This window comes from Heterocephalus glaber, unplaced genomic scaffold (assembly GCF_053883595.1).
Source record: "Heterocephalus glaber isolate CG9 unplaced genomic scaffold, H.glaber_assembly_v1.0 deba00000281, whole genome shotgun sequence".
Lineage (NCBI taxonomy): Eukaryota > Metazoa > Chordata > Mammalia > Rodentia > Bathyergidae > Heterocephalus > Heterocephalus glaber.
Window position 1 is genome coordinate 8,373,533 of NW_028258139.1, and position 25,229 is coordinate 8,398,761.

Consider the following 25,229-nt stretch of genomic DNA (forward strand, 5'->3'; position numbering starts at 1 on the left):
AGAATAATGAGTTCCTGATAGATACTCAGTATAAGCCCAAGGCCCTAAAATCTCTGATCAGTCCTATTTATTCTCTACTATTTCAAGTTATACTTACCTGTTACTTTATTTTCAACTGTCTCTCTAGTGGAATACAGAACCATAGTCAAATGATTCTCAGTCACGTTTATTTGCCACAATACTTATGTGAAATCTATAGCAAGTACTTGCACTAGCTGTAAGTCTGTGATATAAGAACAGTCAACATTACTACAGGAATGGAAAAACTCAAGTTTCATCTACCTCAGACTCTGCTGTTCTCCTCAGGAAGGGTAGGTAAACTCCACCACATGCCCATGAGAATCATTACTGTTAGGATCATTACTGTATCTTTACAGTAATGAACTACGTAGTGAGTTCAAGGCCAGCCTGAACTACATATTGAGATGTTGTCAAAAAGAAAAACAAAAATTTTTTTAAATTTTAAATGAAAATTTATCACGGCTGAGGTCTCTGTTTTTTAGAGGGTTCTTCGTATTGCAGATCAAACCCAGGGGTGCTACATAACTACACCCCTTATTTGAAACAGGGTCTTCATAAATTGCCCAAGTGAGACTCAAACTTGCTCAGGGCCTTGGGCACACATCCTCCTGCCTCAACCTCCCCAAGTGCTCTGATTACAGGCATGAGCTGTTGTGCCAGCTGTTCTTTTTCTTTTATTTTCTCTTCTTTTTGTTTTTTTAAAACTTAATTGTATTGGTACATTTTAGGTATACAATATAATGACATTCATCATTGGAAATTTGCACCTTGACATAATCTCTCTTGGTTCTTATTTTTCCCCTTCCCCTGCCTCCCTTCAACCCCTCCATCCCTCCCTGTTTACAAAGACTTTGTTTCCGTTTTCCCATTTTCTCATATTATTTCCATTCCCTTCTTTCCTTTCCCCTACTCGTCCCACTTCCCCTTCCCTTTTGCCCCTTTTCTTCCTATTTCACATTATCTATTATACCTTTTAGTCCTTATTTACACTTTCAGTTTCTCACACTAGAGAAACTATTCAGAATTTACACGTGTGTCCTATTTATTTCACCTCAGGCTGGGGATTTAGCTCAGTGGTTTCACCACCTGCTGCCCAAGCGCAAGGACCCGAGTTTGATTCCTGGTACCAAAAGAAAAACAAGTATCGTCTCAATGTGCATCCTTTTAGCTATAAATGTCTCTAATTTCTCATTTTTTATGGCTGAGTAGTACTCGATTTTATTTTTTAAATCCCCACATTTTCTTTATCCAGTCTCCAGTTGATGGGCAATTGGGCTGCTTCCAAGTTTTAGCTATCACAAATTGTGCTGCTTTGAACATGGCTGCACATATATCACTGTGGTATGATATGATTCTTTTAATTCTTTGGGGAAGATACCCAGCAAATGGGTCAAATGGGACTTGCAGTCCTAGTTCTTTAAGGTATCTCCATATTGATTTCCACAGTGGTTGCACCAGTCTACACTCCAACCAGCAGTGGAACAGGGTTCCTCTTTCCCCACAGCCCCACCAGCATTTGTTATTGGTTGATTTCATGATAGCAGCCATTCTTTCCGGAGTGAGGTGGAATCTCAGTGTTGTTTTCATTTGCAACTCTCAAATGACCAGTGAGGTTGAACATTTTTTGATATGTTTATTTGCTATTTCTACTTCTTTGAGAAATGTATATTCATTTCAGCTGCCCATTTTTGGATTGGGTCTTTAAAATTGGAGGGGTCTGATTTTTTTTAAGTTCTTTATAGATTCTAGATAGTAGACCTTTGTCTGAAGAACAGCAGGTGAAAATTTTTTCCCACATTGTGGGTTGTCTCTTCGCACTGTTGGTCACTTTTTTTGCTGTGCAGAAGCTTTTTAATGAGAAGAGATCCCACTTGTTGATTGTTTGTGCCAGTTCATGGGTAACTGAGGTTTTGTTCATAAAATCTTTTCCTACACCAATGGCTTCAAGAGTTCTACCTAACCTCTGTTCCAGCTGGTTCAGTGTTTCTGTTTTAATATTTAGATTTTTTTCATCCATTTCAATTTTAGTTTAGTGCATGGTGAGAGATATAGGTCTAGTTTTAATCTTTGGCAAATTGAAACCCAATTTTTCCAGTACCATTTATTAAAGAGGCTATCTTTCCTCCAGTGAGGGTGTTTGGCTCTTTTGTTAAAGATGAGGTGGCTGAGTGTGTCTGGAGTTGTTTCTGCATCTTCTTCTTGTTTTTGTTTTTTTTTGGTACCGGGGATTGAACTCAGGTGCTTGTGCTTGGGAGGCAGACAGAAGAACCACTGAGCTAAATCCCTGGCCCCTGCATCTTCTTATCTGTTCCACTGGTCCTCAGGTCTGTTTCTTTGCCAGTACCATGCTGTTTTTATCACAGTAGCTTTGTAGTATAGTTTGAAGTTGGGGGTTGTGATGCCCCTGCCATGTCTCCGTTGCCTAGAATGCTTTTGATATTTTGGCTCTCTTCTTGTTCCAAATGAATTCTCAGATTGTTTTCTCAAGGTCCATGAAGTATGCTGCTGGAATTTCAACTGGGATTGCATTGAATCTATATAGCAGTTTTAGAAGTATGGCTAATTTCACTATGTTGATTCTTCCTACCCAGGAGCAAGGGATGTTTTTCCATTTTCTGATATCATCTTCAATCTCTCTTTTCAGAGTGCCGTAGTTTTCAGAGAAGAGGTCTTTGATTTCTTTCGTTAGGATGATTCCTAGGTATTTCAGGTTTTTTGGATGCTATTGTGAAAGGAAATGTTTGCCCTATTTCTCTCTCAGTGAGTGTCATTCATGTAGAGGAAAGCTATTGATTTTTGTGTGTTGACCTTGTATCCAGCTACTTTAATGAATTTGGTTATTAAGTCTAGAAGACTTTTGATGGAGTTCTAGGGGTCTTCTATATATAGTACCATGTCCTCTGCAAATAATGACAATTTGACTTCTTTATTTCCTATCTTTATTCCTTTTATTTATTTCTCTTGTCTAAATGCTGTGGCTAATGTTTCCAAAATTATATTGAACAGGAGTGGTGATAGTGGATATCCTTGTCTTGTTCCTCATTTTAGTGTGAAGGATTTCAGTTTTTGACCATTTAGTATGATATTGGGTGTTGGATTTTCATAGATGGCTTTGATCAGATTGAGGTAGACACCGTCTATTCCAATTTTTTGTAGGGTTTTATCATAAATTCATGTTGGATTTTGTCAAATGCATTTTCTCCATCTATTGAGATGATCATATGGATTTTGTCCCTGGCTGTATTGATATAATGTATTACATTTATTGATTTGTGTATGTTGAACCATCCCTTTCTCCCTGGGATGAATCCCACTTGGTCAGGGTGTATGATCTTCTTGATGATCTTCTGCATGCTATTTGTCAGTATCTTATTAAGGATTTTTGTGTCTATGTTCATTAGTGAAATTGGCCTATAGTTCTCTTTTTCTTTTTTTAGTTTTTTTTTTTTATAGTAGTCTTTCTCTGCTTTCGGGATCAAGGTTATGCTTGCTTCCAGGAATGAATTCGGGAGTATTGCTTCCCTTTCAACTTCATTGAAGAGTTCAAACAGTAGTGGCAGTAGTTCCTCTCTAAATGTCTTGTAGAATTCAGCAGTGAAGCCATCAGGATCCAGGCTTTTCTTAGTTGGTAAGTTTTTAATTACATTTTCAATTTCATTGATTGATATTGGGTTGTTTAGAATTTTTAGGTCTTCTTTGTTCAACTTTGGTAATTCATACATATCTAGGAATCTGTCCATTTCTTCCATGTTTTCCATCTTATTGGCATATAGGTTCTCGAAGTAAGTATTGATGATCCCCTGGATTTCTGCTGGGTCCGTTGTAATTTCATCCTTTTCATGCCTAATTGCATGGATTTGGGCCTTTTCTTTCCTTTTTCTGACAAGGTTGGCTAAGGGTTTCTCAATTTTGTGTATTCTTTTGAAGAACCAACTCTTGGCTTCATTGATTTTTTTGTATCATTCTCTTAGTCTCCATTGCATCGATTTCTGCTCTGATCTTTATAATTTCCTCCCTTGTATGAGCTTTGGGTTTGTCCTGCTCTTCTTTTTCTAGAAGCTTGAGGTTCAGCATCAGGTTGTTTAGTTGGGCTCGCTCTGTTTTCCTAATATGAGTATTCACTGCTATGAATTTCCCTCATAAGACTGCTTTCATTGTGTCCCATAGATTTCGGTGTGTTGTATTGTCATTGTCCTTTAATTGTAGGAAATGTCTGATTTCTTCTTTAATTTCCTCTGTGACCCATTGGTTATTCAGAAGTGTGTTGTTCAATTTCCATATGTTTATGAAATTCTTGCAGTTTCTTTTGCTATGGATCTCCAATTTCATCGGACTATGGTCTGATAATATACAGGGGATACCTTCAATTCCTTTGCACTTATTTAAACATGTTCTGTGAGCGAGTATGTGGTCTATTTTGGAGAACGACCTGTGTGTGAAAAGAATGTGTATTCTGATTTTGTGGGGTGGAACACTCTGTAAACATCTGTTAAGTTCATTTGTTCAATAATTTGATTACATTCTAGTATTTCATTGCTTATTTTTGTCTAGTTGATCTATCTATTTGTGACAGTGGGGTATTGAGGTCCCCCACTACTATTGTATTAATGCTTATTTGATTTTTCATGTCCATTAGTATTTGTTTTATATAGTTGGGCGCACTAGTGTTTGGTGCATATATATTTATGATTGTCATATCTTTCCTTTGGATTGTTCCCTTTATAAGGATGTAGTGTCCTTCTTTGTGTCTCTTAATCAGTGTTGGTTTGAAATCCACTTGATCTGCAAAGAGGATAGCTACTCCTGCTTTTTTTCAGGTTCCTGTTGCACAGAGTATTGTTTTCCACCCTTTAACTTTCAGTCTATCAGTTTCTTTTTGAATTAAGTATGTTTCTTGTTTGCAGCATATTGTTGGATCTTGCTTCTTGACCCATTCTGCCGGTCTATTTCTTTTGATTGGTGAATTGAGACCATTAACATTGATGGTTATAACTGATATGTATTAACTTATCATTGTCATGACTTTTTCATTTTGTTGGATTCTCCCCCTTTACGTTTAATTTCTTGTCATGCCCAATGGATTCATTCTGCTGGGCTTCCTGGGGATGTGATCCTCATTGTCTTTTCCTAGGATATTGTTTAAAAATTTTTGGAGTGCTGGTTTGTTATTCATGAAGTTCCTAAAGTGCTCTTTGACATGAAAGTATCTTATTTCTCCATCAATTTTGAAAGATAATTTTGCAGGGTACATCAGTTTGGGTTGGAGGCTGTTTTCCTTTAGGGCTTGAAATATGTCACTCCAAGCTATTCTTGCCTTGTGGATTTGCACTGAGAAGTCTGCTGTAATTCTGATGGGCTTTCCTTTGTATGTGATTTGTTTCTTTTCTCTAACTGCTTGTAGAATTTTGTTCTGTTGGGTTTCTGGAATCTTAACTATTATATGCCTATGTGTAGTGTTTTTTTTTTATCAAGGCCATTTGAAGTTCTACATGCCTCACTTATCTGTATGTCAAGTTCTTTTTGGGGGGGGATACTGGGGATCGAACTTGGGTCCTTGTGCTTGCGCAGCAGGCAGCAAAACCACTGAGCTAAATCCCTGGCCCTGTATGTCAAGTTCTTTTCCCCTGCTTGCGAAGTTTTCTACCATCACTTCTGTGAACAGTTTCTTTATGTTATCTACACTGTCTCCTGTTTCTTCATTGACTCCAATCAATGTTATGTTATTCTTTGCATTGTCTAGCAGTTGCTGGATTGATTTCTCATGGTCCCTTACTATTTTAAAGAAATTTTTCTTTTCCTGGTCACTAATTGCAAGATTATCTTCTGTATCTGAAATTCTGTGCTCACAGTGGCTCATTCTGCTGCGTAAACTTTCAATGGAGTTTTTAATCTCCTGGAAATCTGTTTGCATCTGTTTTATGGATTCCATTTGTTTCCTATGTTGGGATTCCATCATGTGCCTCAGCTCCTCTATTTTTTTATCTCTAGATTTGTTAATCATGTCTTGCTCTACAGACACAATCTCTGGTGATATCTGAGAAATTATTTCTGATTTCATTTTTCCCAAACCCTCTTTCATTGCCAGTTCAGGGAGTCCCGGTGGTTGAGTATCAGATTGTTCCATCTAGTTTCCCTTTGGAGTTGCTTTAGGTGATCTGGAAGTCTGGTTTTGAGACATATTTATGTGTCTTCTCATTTCAACGGGGCACAGGGGGCGGGGATGTGTGGTGCTGGCACCCGCACGGTTCACCTCCTCGGCACTTGGGGCGGCCTGGAAGGTTCACCTCCTCTGTGCTGGGGACAGCTCTGCTCCTCAGCACTCGGGGCGGTGGTACAGCGGCCTCGAAAGTTCACCTCCTCCCCATTTTCTCTCCTTTTCTTCTCCCACCCTTACAGTCAAGCAATCTTCCTTCCTTAACCCTCTGAATACCTGAGACAACACACAGGTACCATGCCCTTATCCAATTTAAAAAAATGTATTAAAACCACAAAATCAGATTAGTTGGGAGGGGCAAATTTCAGAGTAGGAAAAGTCAAAATTATTGAATTTTTATAGAGATGCCATTTTAGTCAGGCACAGTGGCACAAGTAACTCGTATTACTTGAAAGGCTAAAAAGGAGGATGGTGAGTTTGAAGCCAGCCTGGGACACTTAAGGAAACCCTGTCTCCACAAAAGGGAGTGGGAGCTGAGGGCTGAGATGTGTGGTAGAGTACTACCTAGCATGCACAAGGTTCTGTCTTCTAATCCCCAATACTGCAAAAGGGAGAAATGCCACTTTGTGTTGCAAGTAATTTTTACCAGTGAGTCTCAAAATTTTGGTATTAGGGTCTTTATAATATCTTAAAAATTATTGAAAACCCCTGAAGTTCTTGTTTATGTGAGTTATAGATAGATATAGCTAGACAAATTTATCATATATTAGCAATAAAGACTAAGAAATGTTTATTAATGTAAAATGAAATAAGCTTATAACATGCTAATACAAATATACTTTAAAAATTTTAAGAATAAAAAAAATTTAGTGATAAGAGTAGACATTACATTGCTTGAAAATTCTGTTAACCTTTCAACCTGGATTCTCATAATTCTTTCTTCATTTATTCTCTTGTAAGATGTTGTCTTGGTTGAAATATATGACGAAAATCCAGCATCACGTTGACCTGTAGTTGGAAGAGAGAAGCAATTGGGTCTAGCGGTGCACAGCTGCAGTCCCAGCTTTCAGGAGGCTGAGCTAAGAGGACAGCATGTTTGAGGCCAGTGTAGGCTACGGAGCAAGAGCCCCAGCCCAAAGTGGCACTGATTACTATGATTATGGGCATGGGCTCAGCGAGGAGACTTACGATTCCTATGGACAAGAGGAGTGGACTAATTCCAGACACAAGGCATCTTTGGCGAGGACAATGAAGGGCGTCTACAGGGACCAGCCATATGGCGGATACTGATTGTATTGTCTGATGTTGTGAAATAGCCGATCTTCACTGTCCTGTATACTGTTCAAAGTAATTTTTCCTATGAACAATCCCTTTTTATTTATTTTATTTTATTTTTATTTTTTTGGTACCGGGGATCGAACTTGGGTCCTTGCTCTTGCTCAGCAGCTGGCAAAACCACTGAGCTAAATCCCTGGCAAACAATCCCTTTTTAAATAAATCAAAATTTTTAAAATCTGAATGGATGGAACTTAAAACTACTCTGTCGAAACATCAACCTGGTCAGGAAAAAAAAGACATGTAAAATTTTGTTATTTCCAGTCTGTACATGAAAATATAGGTCATCAAAATGAAAAAAATAACTTTGATTGACTAGTGTTAAACAAAAAAATAGGTTTACTAATATGTTAATCCATTCTTTTAACATAAGCCTCATTTTCATTTTAAAGGTTTCCATAGAATTTAGTTATTTTATCTTTCAGCCATATGCTAATTTTTTTCTCTTGCCAACATGCTTAAAAAGGGAAGCCAATTACAAGTTCAAATAATATGGTATTCTTTTGTAACTGAAGTCTTGAAATGTTATGTAGTGTTAAGCAAAGTCTCCTCTTGCTTGATACTAAATAAACTTTTGAAAGAAAAAAAAGAGCATGTTAAAGCCTTTTCCTAAAGGTCATTTGTATATCTTCTTTGCCCATGGTTTTTACTGAATTGTTTGTTCTCTTACTGAGTTGTAAGTGTTCTTTGCATGTTTTGGAAAGCAGTTTTTTGTCAGATGTATGGACTGTAAATATTTTTTTCTCAGTTGGGGGCTGCTCCTTCATTTCATTAACATTGTCTTTTGAAAAGCAAAGGTTTTTAAAATTATAACGAAAAACTTACATATCTTTTATGGTTCATATTTTCATGCACATGCGCGTACATGTGTGTGTGTCCTATAAAAATGTTTTTGCCAGCCAGGGACAGTAGTGCACACCTATAATCCCAGCTACTCAGAAGGCTAAGGCAGGAGGTTCACCAGTTTGAAGCCAGCCTAGGCAACTTAGTGGGACCTTCTCATATAATAAAATTTTGTAAAAGTTTGGGGATGTGGGCTGGGGATTTGGCACCAGCACAAGGTCCTGAGTTTGATCCTCGGTACAAAAAAAGGTCTGGGGATGTAGCCCAGTGGTAGCACACCCATGGGTTCAACACACACACACACACACACACACACACACACACGAATAACAAAAATATTGCCATTGAGCCAGGTGTGTTGATGCACAACTACAATTCCAGCACTCTGAGAGGCTGAAGTAAGAGGACCACAAGTTTGAGCCCAGGCTGGCATTTTAGTGAGCTAGTGAAAGCCTGTCTCAAAAAAAAAAAAAAAAAATCTGAGGATATAGCTCAGTAGCTCAGCGTGAAGGCCCTGGAGTCACTCTGCTATACTAGAAAAATAAAACAAAATAAACCAAAAACATCAGTCATATCAGATAGTTGGGAAGCTCTCAAACTCATTTTATGACAGAAGTTTTCCAAAATGCTAGGTGTGGTGGTGCATGCTTATAATCCCAGGACTTGGGAAGCTGAGGCAGAAGGATCGCCATGAGTTTGAGGCCAGCCTGGGGTCCAAAGTGAGTTCAAGGCTAGCCTTAACTCCACAGCGAGACCTTGTCTCAAAAAAAAGTTTTCCAAAATTATAATTTTTACTTGAAAGCTCAAATTTTGTCATTGCCAACAAATACTACTGTGGGGAGCAATGCTACATAATTTTAGGGAAAAACCCTTTGATTAGGCCTTGTTCTCCTGCCTACAGGCCAGCTATGGCGTTTTGAGACATAATTCCATTTTGGCCTCCAGTCACAACTGAGACCTCCATGATCCGGTGATGCTGTGATGCTCCAGGACAAGATTACACCAGCTGAAGACATCCTGGGAGGAACCAAATCTTCATCTACTCAGGTCCTCATTGTTCTTGGATTGTTACACTTTGTTTATCCCGATGTACTGAACTCTCTGCAAGTCATTTGTTTACATCTGTTTCTCCCGATGTACTGAATAAAAGGTGCAGTAAGCTGGAGGCTTTTGTCTTTGCTGCCCAGAGCAGCACTGATCAGGCCCAAAGCTCAGCTTCTTCTCCAAGTCTCATTTTTTCTACCTTTCCTCCTGTATAATAAGTTAATTTGCCTTGTGCTGCTGTGGCTAGCAGGAGACTAGGACTTACTGGAGAGGTCCTGGTAACATCCCCTTTCCCTGTTCCCTACATACTACCAGTTGTTTCTATTGAACAGATGAACTCATTCTGCTCATTTTCAAGAACATGTCTGCCTAATACCTAACTATACATAGCCATCATTTGTTAGTACTTCCAGTATCCTGTGAAAAGAGTGACTTGTTCAGCTGTTATGTGCTTTTCCTTGAGAAAACTCTCTTATTCCTGGAAAACAGCAGAAGTGCTTTATGTATGGTTCCTTCTTCATCATACAAATTATTTAGAAACACATATGAAGCTAGGCATGGTGGTATGTGTCTATAAAATCAGTACGGTGAGAGGATGAGGCAGGAGGATCACAAATTCAAGCCCAGCCTTGGGTAATTTAATGACACAGCAAGACCCTGTCTCAAAATAAAAAGAGAGAAAAGGGCTGGGATATAGTTTAGGTCAAAGGCCCTATGTTTAATCCTCAGTACTGCATACAGAGAAAAATAAAACAAAACCCACGAGCCTGGTGCAGTGGTGTAATCCTGTAACACCTGAGGCAGGGGAATCATCAAGTTCAAGGCCAGCCTGGACTACAGAAACTCTATCTCAAACAAAACAAAACAAAACTTTACAAACAAGTTTGAAGGGAGGGGAGGGGAATGGGGAAAAAAGAAGAATCAAGGTATATTATATACAGGTACAAATCCCCTATGATGAATGTGGTCAAAAGTATACCAATAAGATTAATTTTAAAAATTAAAAACAAGTTTGAAGCTGGGTGTGGTGGTGACACCTGTAATCCCTGCACTAGGGAGGCTGAGGCAGGAGGATTGCTGCCAGTTGGAGGCCAGCCTGAGCTATATAGTAAGTTCAAGGCCAGCCTGAACTACACAGCAAGACCCTATCTCACACAACAAGGACAACCACAGCAGCAGCAGCAGCAGCAGGAATAACAACAAACAAACAAAAACAAAAACCAAGTTTGAGGCCAGTCTGGGCAATTCAATGAAACCCTGTCTCAAAATTAGGAAAAAAAGGGCCAGGGATTTAGCTCAGTGGTTCTGGCACCTGCCTGGCAAGCACAAGGTCTTGAATTCGATCCCCAGTACCAAAAAAACCAAAACAAAACAAAAAATAACCCAGCAAGGGGTTGGACTGGAAATATAACTCGGAACGGGGTGCTTGGCCCTGTTCAAACTCTAGTACCATTTAAAACAAGAAGAGGAAGAAGATGAGAAAGAAGAAGCGAAAAGAAGGAGGAACTGGAAGAGGCAGAGAAGGAGAAGAAAAACAAGAAGGAAAAGAAGAGGCAGCAGCAGCCTAAAGTGAAAGGGTCTGAGACACAGAATAAATAGGAGGATATATATTTGAGAACCAGTATGGAGATGGGTTCATCATAACGTGATTTTAAAAATGTAGGGGCCAAAACAAAGGGAATAGACAAAGATACTGAGAAAAGATGCCTGAGAGTATCCTGATATTATTGAGAAAAGTCACAAGAGAGAAAAAGCAGTTTTGGGAGAAGATGGTAAATTCCATTTAAGTACGTTTAGGACTTAATACCAGTGAAAATTTCTAGCTTTTCCATAGCAGTACCTGCAACTCTGAGACTCAAGTGCTTTTTTCCTTACCTCTAACACCTGGCTCTCCTGAAAAGATGAATTTTGAACTAATATGTTTTAAGTAGTTTCTCACACCTCTCAGGAAAAGGAAGCAATGTCCCCTGACCAGAAAAATTGAACACTGTATCCTATCCTGGTTTTAGGTCACCAGGATGGGTGAAAGGAGAAACTATTCTTTTGGAATCTTCAACTTCTAGAGCCACACTCTTTTGTTTATTTCAAATTGAAACTTTATTATTTTTTAATTGAGCCAAGCTTCTAGCTTACACTATATAATTATGTATTAAGCTACCCTGACGTTCTCTAGTGATCCCTTCCACAATTATGCATCGCCTTTCTACATTTTTCATAAATGTAAGGTAGTTGAGCAAGTTTAACCCAGAACTTGGGCTGGGTGGGAATTGTTGGGCGACGGCAGCGCTGCTTCCGCACACAGCTACGTGCAGAAGAAAAACTACATTTCCCGACGACCTCTGCGTGACGAGACGCAAGACGCCATGGGAGAGGCTTCGGCGTGAACAGCCTCCCCATTGGTCCTCCATCAAAAGGTCCTGGTAAATTCGTGGGCGATTGGACAGATTTGTGGATGCTCAGAGGCGCTGCGACGCGGCCTGGTTTGACTTGTTTTTCAGTTGAGTTCTCTGACTCGGAGACGCAGTGTCGTGAGTATAGACTTTCAGGTTTAGGGGAAAAGGTTTTTGGAGAAGAGACTCTAGGAAGAAAAGCGAGTAAGGAGAAGCAATCGTGGAAGCAGTGTGGGAGGGAGGAACAGTACCCTGAAACCTAGGCGTACTTAGATGGATAGTTTCTGGTGAGACCTGGGGGATTGGTTGGGCGGGGATTGGCGAGCGGTGGCAATGAAGGAATCAAGAACGGAATGAAGTAGGAAACAATAGCACAGGATATGGACTCTCTGAGATGGGTTCCATGTTCCCTCAGCACACGTTTTTCCTCGCTTCATAAAACTACTTAACCAAGTTGTTAGGGATAAAGTAAATTTCGGTCTGGGGGTGTAGCTCAGGGGTAGAGTGCTTGGCTGCCATGCGCGAGGCCCTGGGTTCAATCCCCAGCACAGAAAAAGAAACAAAAACCCAGTTTGGGAAAAATGATAGCAACAGAGAACTTTAATATGTTTAACTGTATTTTATTCTTTAAAAAATTTCTTTGAAGTAAGATCTCCCTTTGTAGTTCATGCTGGCCCTGAACTCACCATGTAGCCCAGGCTGGCCTCGAACTCGAGGCGATCCTCCTGCCTCAGCCTCCCAGTGCTGGGACAACAGGCGTTCGCCGCCACTCCCGGCTTATTTAACTGTATTTTAGAGAATTGCAAATGGAGTTCCTTTGCAGTCAGATAACTTTGAATGGAGACACTCAGAAAAGAGATGAAGGAGAGATTATTATTATTAATTTTTTGGTTTTGTTTTTAGAGACCAGGTCTTACTGTGTAGTGTAGGCTGGCCTCAAATTCTGTGATCCTCCTGCCTCAGCGTCCCAAGTGCTGGGATTACAGGTGTGCACCACCATGTCTGGCTAAGGAGATATTATTTAAGATTAATTTTCTTGTACAGACTAGATTTTTTTTTTTTGGTACCGGGGATCGAACTCAGGACCTTGCGCTTGTCAGGCAGGTGTGGCGCTACTGAGCGAAATCCCCGGCTCAGACTAGATTTTATTAAGTGCAATTTTAATGGTTGTGGAGGGAGCTGTTTCAGAAGGTGGAAAGCTGTGCAGAAGGCAAGAAGGTACCTGGAACTGGTTTAGGGGAGCAGAGGAAAATAAGGCATGAGGGGTAGGTTTGGTCTTTTTGTAGAATGCCATGAATTCTAGGCTGAGGAAATTGATTTAATGCTGATGGTGAACCTTTTAGAGACTAGTGCCCACACTGCAACCCAGAACCCACTTATTTCTCGCAGGATGCCAACACTGCAATTAAGCCTGAATACTGAGGTTTTAGTTTAGAAAAAACAACTCATACATTAGTATCTTTTGTCTTAAAAGAAAAATAACATGAGTGGTATAGGTTTACCACTACTGCTAGGCTATAAAGAGCCACTGATGAATTTATAATTTTAAAGAAAATAGTCTAGAGGCCATGAGGGGTGAGGAGTAGCCTGGCATGTTGGTACATGCCTGTAATCCCAGTACTCTGTAAGGTTGAGCAGGAGGATGGCAAGTTCAAGCCCAGACTCAGCACCTTAGTGATTTAGCAAGACCCTGTCTCAAAAATATAAAAAAAGAGCTGGGGTGTAGCTCAATGTGAAGGCCCTAGCTTCAGTCCCCAGAACACGGGGGCAGAGGTTGTGCAGTTGAACTATTGTAGTACTTCAGGTAAGAAGATACTGAGATTCTGAATTTACATGGTCGTTATGAAGAGAGAATACATAGAATTTTCATATGGTTAGATGGGAAGTTTTACAAAAGAAATGGCTGGGCAAGGTGATGCCTGCCCATGTATTTAGGAGACTGGTGGGAGGGTCATTTGAGCTCAAGAGTTCAAGGCCTGCCTAGGCCACATAGTGGCCACATTAAAAAAAAAAAAAAGTAATCAAATTATGAATTTAAATTGCCATGTCTAGGTTGCTTTGAAATGGTTGAATTAGTAACTAAAATTGGAAAGCCAAAAGGCACATGTTTAGGCAAAAAAAGATCATGTACTAGATTTGGGGAATGTTAGGTTTATTTTGAGACAGGGTCTTGGTATTTAGTCTAGGCCAAACTGAAACTTAATTCTCCTGCTTCAGCTTCCTGAATGCTGGGGTAACAGGTGTTCACTGTTATGCCTAGCAGAAATGTGTTAGCCTTGAGGTGCTAAAACATTTGTGACTTGAGTGGTTACTTTTTTTAAAGTTAGACATTTCAAGCTCCATTGGGACATAATAGGGAGAAATGTCCAGTAATAAGTGGAATTCAGGACCAGGAGGTTGAGAGGTTATTTATTCATTCAATGTGCAATGATTAGTTATCCTATGCCAAGTGAGATTTTAGATGATGAGATAATTATAAAAGCAGTAGGAATAATGACATCCCCTGAGAAATGGATAGAGGAAGTAAAAAAGAAAGATGAAGGCAGAACCTTTTGAACCAGGGGAGTAAAATTTTAAATGATAATAGTGGCCTCTGTTGAGTGCTTATGTGCATTAAACATTATGCCCGGCCGTTTTATTCATTATTTCATTTTATCTTTACCCTAACCTATGACATAAGTAACTGAGATTTAGAGAATATCACTTGCCTGTGATAAACAGCTAATAAGAGGCAGAGCTTTGACTCAACCCCACATCTGTTTGACATCTGTTCTAAGTCCATGCTCTAAACTACAATATTTTCAGAAAGGGTGATTGACAGTATCAAATGCAACATACAAGTCAGAGTTACTGTTGGATGAAGGCAAATAAGAATTGAAAAGAGCAATAATTTGGATGTTTGCTTATCAAGAAGAGCAACTTCAGAGGTACACTAGTAGTCAGATTATTAAGGAATTGTTAAACTAAATGCAAACCGGGCAGGGTGGTGGAAACTTGTCAGCTTCTTGGGAGGTTGAGGTAAGAGGATCATAAGTTTCAGACCCGCCTGGGCAACTTAATGAGACCCATTGTCAAAATAATAAAAAGGGATGGAGCCGGGGATTTAGCTCAGTGGTTCTGGCTCCTGCCTTGAAAGCACAAGGTCCCGAGTCTGATCCCTGGAACCAAAAAAAAAAAAGCTGAATAAAAAGGGATGGGGATGTAGTTCAGTGCTCCTCAAGTTTAGTCCCCAGTACCATAAGAAAGCAAGCAAGCAAAAAGAGGTGAGGATAGACAGCTTTTTGCAGTAAATATTTATTGAGCATCTACTATAAGCCAGACACTTTTATTTATTGGGCATAAAGCAGTGGAAACAATAAATAAAATTCCCACCCTTGGTGAATTTGTATATCTCACGGTAGGAGACAGTAGAGAAATGTCTGATAGTGTTATTACGAAGAAGAGTAAAACAAAGACGGTGGATGAAGGGATGAAGGGATGCTAGAGCATCAGGATCATGATCAGCAGCATCATGACCCCATCATCAAGGTGACATTTGAGACCTGAAAGAGGAAAGACAGGAAACCACATAGATGAGGAAGGGTCATCATAGGCAAAAGACTAGAAGCGTAGTGGCTCTGTGGTCGAGTTTGCCTGCTTTGTCTGAAGAACAGCAGAAGCCAGTGATTTTTGGAACACTGGAGAAGGAAGGGCGGGAGTAATAGAGGAAGCCAGAGCTTGTAGGTCTTTGTAGGGCATTTTAAAGACTTTGATTGTCTGAGCAAGTCAAAAAGTCATTGGAGACTTGAGCAAGTAAGTTTGGTGTTGTAGCTTGTATTTTAAAGAATCACTGGAACTTTTGTTTTGAGAACAGACTCTAAGGGCTGGGGTTCAGAGTGGAAGCAGGGAGACCAGTTAAGAGGCTGTTGTATATGGCCGTGGTGACACATACCTATAACCCCAGCTATGAGAGAGCCTGGGAGGCTGAGTCAGCATGATCCCAAGTTTGAGGCAGCCTGGGCAACTTAGACCCTGTTTCAAAATAAAAACAAAAAAGGGCTGAGGATGTGACTCAGTGGTAGAGCATTTACCCAGGGTTCTATTTTCAACCTCACCAAAAAGTAAATAAATAAACAAAGGTTATTTTAGCTGGGTGTGTGGTAGTTGGAGCTACCTGGGAGCTTGAGGGAAGACCACTTTAACCCATGAGTTTGAGACCAGCCTGGGCACCATGGTGGCACCTTCTCAAAAGAAAGAAGCTATTTGTAGTCATTGGAGTGAGAGGTAACAGTCAGACTAGGGCAGTAATGGTTGAAGGGACGAGTGAGTAGTTGTCTTCTCCTGGATTTATTTTTCCCAGTGGGTCAAACCTGGGTCCTTATGCATGCTAGACAAATGCTCTACCACTGAACCATATCCTTGGCCTAGATTCTAGATATTTTTAGTTATAGTCAATAGGATTTGCCCATTGATTGAGTGTAATATAGTACATAGGACAAAGAAAGGAGTAAAGTTTCTCCAAGTTTCATTTTGTTTTGTCATGAGCAAATGGCAGTGTAGAATTACTAATTACTAAAATATAAGATTCTAGGGCCGGGGATTTAGCTCAGTGGTTCTGCCGCCTGCCTTGCAAGCCCAAGGACCCGAGTTCGATCCCCAGTACCAAAAGAAAAAAAAAAAAAAAGGATTCTGAGAGAAGAGCCACTTTTGTTGAAGGAAGATGTATGTCAGGAGCTCTGTTTTAGACTTGTTAAGCTGAGGAGACCTGCTAGCCATGTGCAGACAGGGAGAGGCAGTTAGATGCATGGCTCTGGAGGAGTGGGCAGAGTCACGACTGCAAGTGTGAATTTGAAAACCATTTTATACTTGGTATTTAAAACCATGAGAAAAAAACAAAACAAAACTATGAAACTTCATTAGGTCACCAAGGCAATGAATATAAAGATGAATAATGACTAATTAAGAAGGAGGAAAATTAGGAATTAGTGTCCTGGCAGCCAAATTAAGGGAGGTTTTAGGAAATAGTGGGGAAAGGTACAGAGTTCTGGACAGGAAGATAGAGATAACCAGGGTCCCTTTTCATACTTTTCCACAAAATTCTGCCCCAAAAGGCTTGCCTGTAACCCCAGCACTTTGGAGGCTGAGGCAGGAGGATTGGGAGTTTCAGGCCAGCCTGGGCTACATAGCGAGAGCTTGTCTCAAAGAAAAAAAAGTCTACCCCAAAGGACTGAAGAGTATGAGCAGATAAATACCAGATAGAACAGAATATTTCATCTCCTTTTGTCTTGCTCAGAATCAGAGTGGAAGGGCAAAACATGCTTGATAAGAAGCCTTTCACCAAAGCTAACGAAAGACCAGTCTCTCTTTCCCCACTACTTCTCTTAAAATCATGTAACACGATGGTATTTACTTCCCAACTGTGACATGTAAGTTCCATCTAAATAGAGGCGCTTGGGCTGGGGATTTAGCTCAGTGGTTCTGCTGCCTGCCTTGCAAGCACAAGACCCCGAGTTCGATCTCCTGTACCAAAAAAAAAAAAAAAATAGAGGAGCTCCTGATCTTATTACTGATTGAAATGGAGATTGTGAATGAACCTTTTAAAAATTTATAGGTAATTTTTTCTTTTGCTAAGATAATTCAAGTGTTTTTTGGTTGGTTTTTGTTTTTGTTTACAGTACTAGGGATTAAACCCAGTTCCTCAAGCATGCTAGGCAAGCACTCTCCCACTCAGCAATATCCCTAGCCTTCCTAAAATTTTATTTGAAACAGGGTCTCACTAAATTGTCTAGGCTAACCTTGAACTTCTTTTTTTTTTTTTTTTTTTGGTACCAGGGATTGAATTCGGGACCTTTTGCTTGCCAGGTAGGCAGTGGAACCACTGAGCTAAATTCCCAGCCCTACCTCGAACTTCTGATCCTCATGCCTCAGCCTCCTAAGTAGCTGAGAGTATAGGCTTGTGCCACTGCCCAGCTTGGTTTTTTTGTTTTGTTTTGTCCTAGTGCTAGGGATGGAACCTAGGGCCTCAGACATACTAGTCAACTTTTTTTGCTAATATAAAGCAGTAGAACAAGTACATCAAATAAAAATAATACTAATAGCTTTTTAGCATTGTAAATTTGGCATAGTATTCTGCTTTACTTTTCATTACTATGTCTCATTTATTAGAGAGTTTTCTAGCTGGGTAGAATAGCACACATGTACTCCCAGCCACAACGGAGGCTGAGGCAGGAGGACTCTTTGAGCCTGAGAGTTTGAGACCAGCCTGGGAAACTGAAACTGTGTCTCAAAAAAAAGGAAAAGAACCTTTTCTGAATCTCCCTCCTGTAATTCAGTGTAAGGACTTGTTTTTACATTATTGCAGGTAGTATTGATACTGAGAAGACTTCTTCCTGTGTGTGTTTATCCAAATATCTAATGTCATTCTCATTGTATTTGAAAATAATAATGAAGAATACCTGTGAAAATTTGAAAGGCGTAAAGCTTTAGGAGTTGAAAGGACTTTAAGGAATATTCTATTTTAAATCATATTGTCGAGCAGGAGGCTGTGGACCACTGGTGAGGGTCAATGGCTAATGAAAAGGGACTTCTTCCTTCAAGCTCTTCAGACAGCGATTCTGACAGTGAAGCTGGCAAGCAGTTAAAGAGAAAAAAGCAGTTTGCTCCAGAACAACCTAGAAAGAAGCAAAAGGCCGCTGAGACTTCGAGAGCTCTGTCATCTCCTGAGCACAGCAGCAGCAGCAGTGAGAACAGCGTGTTCCCGAGTGGGGAAGCTGGGTATTTCATCCATGGGGTTTGTAAGGAAGGAGATAACTGTCGCTGCTCACATGACCTCTCTGACAGCCCCTACGGTGTAGTGTGCAAGTCTTTCCAACGAGGCTACTGTGTATATGGAGACCACTGCAGACGCGAGCACAGAAAGCCATTGAAACGGGAGGAAGCAGCTGCTACAGATCTAACTGCAGAACCATCCCTTGCCACTTCCTCAAGTTCCTCCATCACTGGACCACTCGTGGAGATGAATACAAGTGAAGCTGAGTCCAGAAATGCAAACTTCCCAGCCATAGGCCCAGGTTCCAAGGACTGGGCGAATGCCATTGAGTTCGTGCCTGGGCAGCCCTACCGCGGCCGCACTGCTCTTGCCTGCCCAGAGGCTGCTGTGCAGGGCTCAGTGCCCAAGGCTGAGTCTGAGAAGGAACCTGGTGTGATGGAGACCAAAAAGCAGCTCTGCACCTATGCCGCCATGGGAGAGTGCCGCAGTGGGGAGAGCTGTGTGTACCTGCATGGTGACACCTGCGACTTGTGTGGGCTGCAGGTCCTGCACCCGATGGATACAGTCCAGAGGTCCCAGCACATAAAATCTTGCATTGAGGCCCACGAGAAGGACATGGAGCTGTCATTTGCTGTGCAGCGCAGCAAGGACATGGCGTGTGACATCTGCATGGAGGTAGTGTATGAGAAAGCCAACCCCAGTGAGCGCCGCTTCGGCATCCTCTCCAACTGCAACCACACCTACTGTCTCAAGTGTATTCGCGAGTGGAGGAGTGCTAAGCAGTTTGACAGCGAGATCATAAAGGCCTGCCCTGAATGCCGCATCACATCTCACTTTGTCATTCCAAGTGAGTACTGGGTGGAGGAGAAAGAAGAGAAGCAGAAACTCATTCAGAAATATAAGGAGGCAATGAGCAACAAGGCGTGCAGGTATTTTGATGAAGGCCGTGGGAACTGCCTATTTGGAAGTAACTGTTTTTACAAGCATGCGTACCCTGATGGACCCTGATGGCCGTGGAGAGGAGCCACAGAGACAGAAAGGGCCAACATCAAGCAGATGCTGGGTGTGGAGCTAACTGAGAGCATGAGCGGAACTTGTTTCACGATGAGCTAGAAGACTTTCATGGCTTGGACCTGTAGCGGCTTTGTGTGGCTTGGGAACGAACGGCCTGCCGAGCCTCAGACAGTAACTGTGCCGTGTGGCAGTGCATCGCTGTCCTAGGCAGGCCTCTCAACTCCACATGTTGTCATGATCACTTACCAGGGCCCGCGCTCCACCCCACTTCCCCAAGAATGTGTCGTCTCTGTTTCAAAAAGTTAGAAAAAAACTCGTCAAGTTAGAAAATAAGTAATAAAACATATTGTCTTCAGGGAGCAAATGTGATAATAGTGAGGGAACCAGTCTGCATCCCATGCTGTTTTTTTTTCTTCTGTTCCTAGAGTCTCATGAATTTTTGTGTATTTGATAGGTGTGAATAAGAAAGCATGAATTTTACCCTGATACACACCCCTGTCTGCAGAAAGTAAGACATTTATTTTCCAGTTGTTAAAGAATCAGGACTTTTTAACTTAGATCACGTTAGCATGGGAGTTAGAAGAGTTTTGGAAACACACTTCCTAAATCTTGATTTGAACTATGTCATGTCTCATTTCTCTATTATTCAGAATTTAATATCAGAACTCATTCAAGCTGGGCATAGTGACACATGCCTGTAAGTAATTCCAGTACTTGGGAGACAGGCAGGAGGATTGCTGTGAGTTTGAGGCCAGCCTGAATTACATAGCAAGACCCTATCAGAAAAAAAAGTGCAAAACAAAACCATCCCCCAAACCAGCATTCATTCAATTTGGGTGGATTGGGCACAGGGCTAGTCAGTAGATTCTGAATCACAGAGAACAACCCATATCCACACATGGAACTTTTTATTTCTGGTTCTGCCACCTACTTAATGATATCTCATTATTCCTTAGTGCCACAGCTCTCATCCATAGCAACAGAAGTACTTCTTAGTTCCTACATTAACCTATTTCCCAGTATTGTTAAAAGGCGACCCCTTCTGAAAATATGAAACATTAAGTAAAACAGTATTTCTGTCATAAGCTTTTTTCTTTTAATTTGTGATGTTGGAGATTGAATCTGGGTCCTTATGCCTGCCAAATGTGCACTCTACCACTGAGCCCAAAAAGCTTTCAATTAATGAGAAAAATGTTGGTCTTTTTTCTTTATGCTGCTTAAGTCACCCTCACACTCCCAAAATGAGAATTGATCCCAGGGTCTTTCATGCATATGCTCTACCACTGAGGTACACTCCCAGCATGAGAATAAATGTTAATGTATCTATGTATTTCCTTACCTAGAAGGGAATGCATATATTAACTACATTCATTAACTGTGGCTCTGGGCTTCTGGTATAAAATTTTTCCACTCTGATGTCTGGTTTGTTATAAATTGCAGACAGCCAAACTGGATCGATTTTCACCCATTTCTCTACTTCTGTACCATTTGTTTTCTAATATTCATTGTGTTAGCCTAAGTCTTTTGTTTCCTAAAAGCAAACAGAAACTTACCCAGCCTGGATGAGAATCTTTTACCATTTTTATCATCTAGATCTAGTCCGCACAGTTCAAATCCCAGATCTTGATGTGCTTGTTTCCTTTATGTTTTATAGTACTAAATGTTCTCATTGTTATATGTGGTCTTACTTAGTTTACACAGTATTCTAGTTTTTTAAGTGATCTTTTAGTGTCTAACATGTATTTGGAATCCAGTTTTAAACCCTTGATACTACCTTGTAACATCAAACTTATGTATGTGAGGACCTTAATTACTGTATAAACACTTCAAGGATAAACCCCTTTGTATTTAAAAAATATATATATAATGTTTTATAAGTGTTCAGAGAATTTATTGAATACACCCTGTCTAATTTCCAGTAGACTAACAGTTGCCTCAAAACACGGTGTTGCCTCTAGCGTTAGTGGTCCCACCAGGTGGAAGGAAATGGCAGATTTGATGGATTCAACTCCCTTGCCTTCTATCAAAGATCACCTGGCCGTCCTCTGCCCTTCCCAGGAGCTTCTGGAATATTATCAAAAGAAGATGGCTGAGTGTGAGGCAGAAAATGAGGATCTCTTGAAGAAGCTAGAAATCTACAGAGAAGCTTGTGAAGGACAGGTAAAAAAGAGACTGGCTAGGTGTAGCACATAACTGGAGCCCTAGCTACTCGAAGCTGAGGTGGGAGGATACCTTGAGCCCACAAGTTCAAGACCTGTCCAACATGGTGATCTAAAAAAAAAGCAAGTACCAATAAATTTTTTGAAAAGGCGGAGATAAGGGCCAGGGATTTAGCTCAGTGGTGCTGCCCCTGCTTTGCAAGTGCAAGGTCTTCAGTTCCATCCCCGGTACCGTGGGGGAAAAAAAGGCAGAGATAATGCATGCCTGTTGAGGACTCCTAAGTCTGCTTGTTAGAGAAGTCTTAAAGTGCCAGTGTGTATCATCAGATATTTTATAGTCGTATTTTTCGTTCCTCAGCCCAGATTGCTACTTTTCATGCCCCTCCTTAGATCATAGCCTCTCAAATTGCTGTACCTCTAAAACTGCTTTTTTCTGTGACAGTCTCACCTACCTGGCCCCAAACTCCTGGGCTTAAGTCCTGCCTCTCTCCTGAATAACTGGGATTACAAGCACATGCTTTTTCTACCTCTAAAATCTTAAACCTAGGCTGGGGTATAGCTTAGCGGCTGAGTGTTTGCCTAGCATGTGCAATGCCCTGGGTTCAATCCTCAGCACCACAAAGTAGTAGTAATAATAATAATATCTTAAATTCTAGAATCTCTCCATCTCTATTCTTCCATTACTTGACTAGCTTCATTGTTACCTCCCTGGCTTCCTGACTTCAGGTTCTCGTGCACATGTTAGTTTGTGACAACGTGACCTTCCTTTCTAACCTAAACCCTGTCAGGCTTTTCTTCAGTAATAACTACTACCTGCCATGACCTGTTATGTTTTGCTCCACCTGCATAGCAGAAAACCTAACTACAGCTGGATCCAATTCTCTGCCACCTGTTCTGGAGCAGTGTTTCTCAACCTTAGCATTACTGACATTGGTCTGGATAATTCCGTGTTTGGGGCACTGTATATGATAGGATGTTTAGTGGCTCCCCTGGTTTCTACCCACCAGGTATCAGTAGCACAACCCTACTTGTGACCATCAAGACTTTCCAGACATTACCCAATGTTTCTAGGGCAAGGGTGGGAAGGAATGGAGGTGTAAGTGTGTGTTCACACACTTGAGAACCACTGTGGTTAAGAAAGGCTACAGGTCACTAGAATGAGCTTCCTCAGTCACTGCACAGCAGTTGCTTGTGGATGCGTGGCCAGTGCCCCCTCCCATTCTCCCCTCCTCTCCTGTGCATCTTTATGCCTCACAACTGTGCCGTGCCTTCCCTACACTCTTCGAGCCCACAGACCCTTCTTGGCCCTCTTCCCTCAACAGGTAATTTACTTCACATTTCTCAGGAAATACTGGATCTTGTATATTAACTCTTTAGTAAATAAAATTATTTGCTATTTATATAATTCATATAAATAATTTTGGGGGGGTACTGGGGATCGAACCTCGGGTCTTTGCGCTTGTGCAGCAGGTGGCGAAACCACTGAGCTAAATCCCCGGCCCCTAAATAAATTTATTTATTTTTGGTGGTACTTGGGGTGGAGTCCTTTGCACTGAGCTACATCCCTATCTCTTTTTAAATTTTTCTTATTTTGAGACACCTTATTAAATTGCCCAGGCTGGGCTCAAACTTGCAATCCTCCTGCCTTAGTCTCCCACAGTCCTGGGTTTACAGGCACACCTGGCTTCCATAGACCTTTTTTTTTTTTTTCATTAGTTTTTTGAGACAGGATTTCGCTATTCAGGCTGGCCTTGAACGTACTGTGTAGCTTGGGCTGGCCTCAAACTTGTGGCAGTCGTCCTGCCTCAGCCTCAGGTGCTAGGATTATAGTCATGCACCCCCATACCCAGCCTCTGGCATCCTTAGTCTTGAGTATCAAAGTTCCTCCTATACTAGTATAGGAGTCTACTATAAGTAACCTCATTTAATATGTGCATTATCTTACTATACATGAGACCGTAACTTCCAAATAACTAACCCTAACTCACTTCAGCTCCAACTTAATATACCCCTGTCTGAACTAATCTTTTTCCTATCCTCCTCTCCTTTGACTGGCATATACCACTATCTTTTCCTCTCCTTCCATTTCTTTCCTTTTTTGTGTGTGAGACAGGGTCTCTAATTCAGGCTGGCCTTGAACTCACTATGTAGCCCAGGCTGGCCTGGAGCTATTAGTGATCCTCCTCATCTGGGATTGCAGGTGTGTGCCACCATGCCCAGCTTCCCCTCGATTCTTTTTTTTGGTACCAGGGATCAAACTTGTGAGGCAGGCATGGTGCCACTGAGCTAAATCCCCGGCTCTACCCCTCCATTTTTTTTATCCCTTAACTTTTTCTTGATTGTGAGTCTTAGTAAATGGTTTCATTGCTTACAGTTCTGCTTACTCCCCTGCTTCTAATCATTTGCTAAGTCCTATTGATTCTGCTTCCCAAATACTACTCAACCCATTCCCACATGTCTGCTGCTGATGCTAGTTCAGACCCTCATGTCTCACCTGAGCTATGTGTTACAGTATTTTCCTCACACTATCTCAGCCTCTTTAGTCTGCATCATACCTTTCACTACTGAAATACCTGTAGTTGTCCAAACATAAGAGACTTTAAGTGGGCATGGTTTCATATGCCTGTAATCCCAGAACCTTGGGAGGCTGAAGCAGGATGATTGCAAGTGACTTTAGTGAGATCCTGGCTCAAAAATTGAAAAAGAACTGTGGATATAGTTAGCTCAGTGTGAAGGCCCTGCTTGCAATCCTTAGTATTAAAGACAAAAAAAACCCCAAAGCCTCCAGAAGTTCATCTGTAAGGAGTTAATATTTTCTGTGAGAAAGGGAGCTAGAGATGGAGGGAAGAAAGAAGGAAAGGAAGGCAGAAGGAGTTAGAATTAAAATGTGTTATGTACATATACCAGTTCTCCACAATAAATGAATGCAATCATGTACAGCAAACGTGTAGTAATGTAATTTTAAAAAATGAAATCCATCTCTAACAGGCAGTTCAAAAAAGGCAAGTTCTTATATAGGAAGCAAACAGATGAAAAAGGCACAACAGGGCTTCCAGCCCAAGTCAGTCTAAAGAATGCAGAGAAAGAGAAAAGCCCTCCTGTGACACTGAGATAGATTCTATGAGGGAGTGATGAGTGTCCTAAAGAAAATTTATGAAGACAGATAATGATATGATGTGAATCATTAATAAAGCCTAGGTGGGATCAAGAGAGAAGCAAGCAAAAGAGACACAGAATTATTTTTGTGTTTTTGTTTGTTTTGAGACAAGATCTCCCTATGTAGTCTTGGGGATCCTTCTGGCTCAGCCTCTTGAGTGGTGGGAATACAGGCATACACCATCATGCCCAGCTGAGAGAGAAATGACACTTTAAGGGCTGGGGTGTAAGCATTTGGCCTAACATGAATGAGGCCTGGGGTTATATCCCCAGCACTGCAAAAATAAATAAAATAACATTTAAGAAATTTCTCTGAAGGGCCGGGCATTTATTTAGCTCAGTGGTTCTGCCTCCTGCCCTGCAAG

At 41.0% G+C, this 25,229-nt stretch overlaps 1 protein-coding gene and 1 pseudogene across 7 annotated transcripts in view; both read left to right on the plus strand.

Moving 5' to 3' along the window:
- Positions 1–11,768: 11,768 nt before the first annotated feature.
- Positions 11,769–25,229, plus strand: part of Ccdc77 (coiled-coil domain containing 77) — a 41,597-nt gene continuing 28,136 nt past the window's right edge. The window contains exons 1-3 of one of the 6 annotated variants that reach the window (XM_087185979.1): positions 11,834–11,925; positions 17,599–17,628; positions 21,508–21,709. In XM_087185979.1, the coding sequence (XP_087042105.1) occupies positions 21,536–21,709 (174 nt within the window). In that variant the 5' untranslated portion in view covers positions 11,834–11,925; positions 17,599–17,628; positions 21,508–21,535. Of the gene's footprint in view, positions 12,075–17,598; positions 17,629–19,996; positions 20,058–21,507; positions 21,710–25,229 lie in introns of those variants that run through there. The other 5 variants (XM_004837563.4, XM_004837561.4, XM_004837559.4 and 2 more) reach the window with 5 other exon arrangements.
- Positions 11,933–19,674, plus strand: LOC101700335 (E3 ubiquitin-protein ligase makorin-1 pseudogene; annotated as a pseudogene). The gene is made up of 2 exons (XR_015440768.1): positions 11,933–12,074; positions 18,305–19,674. The product of XR_015440768.1 is annotated as an E3 ubiquitin-protein ligase makorin-1 pseudogene (transcript).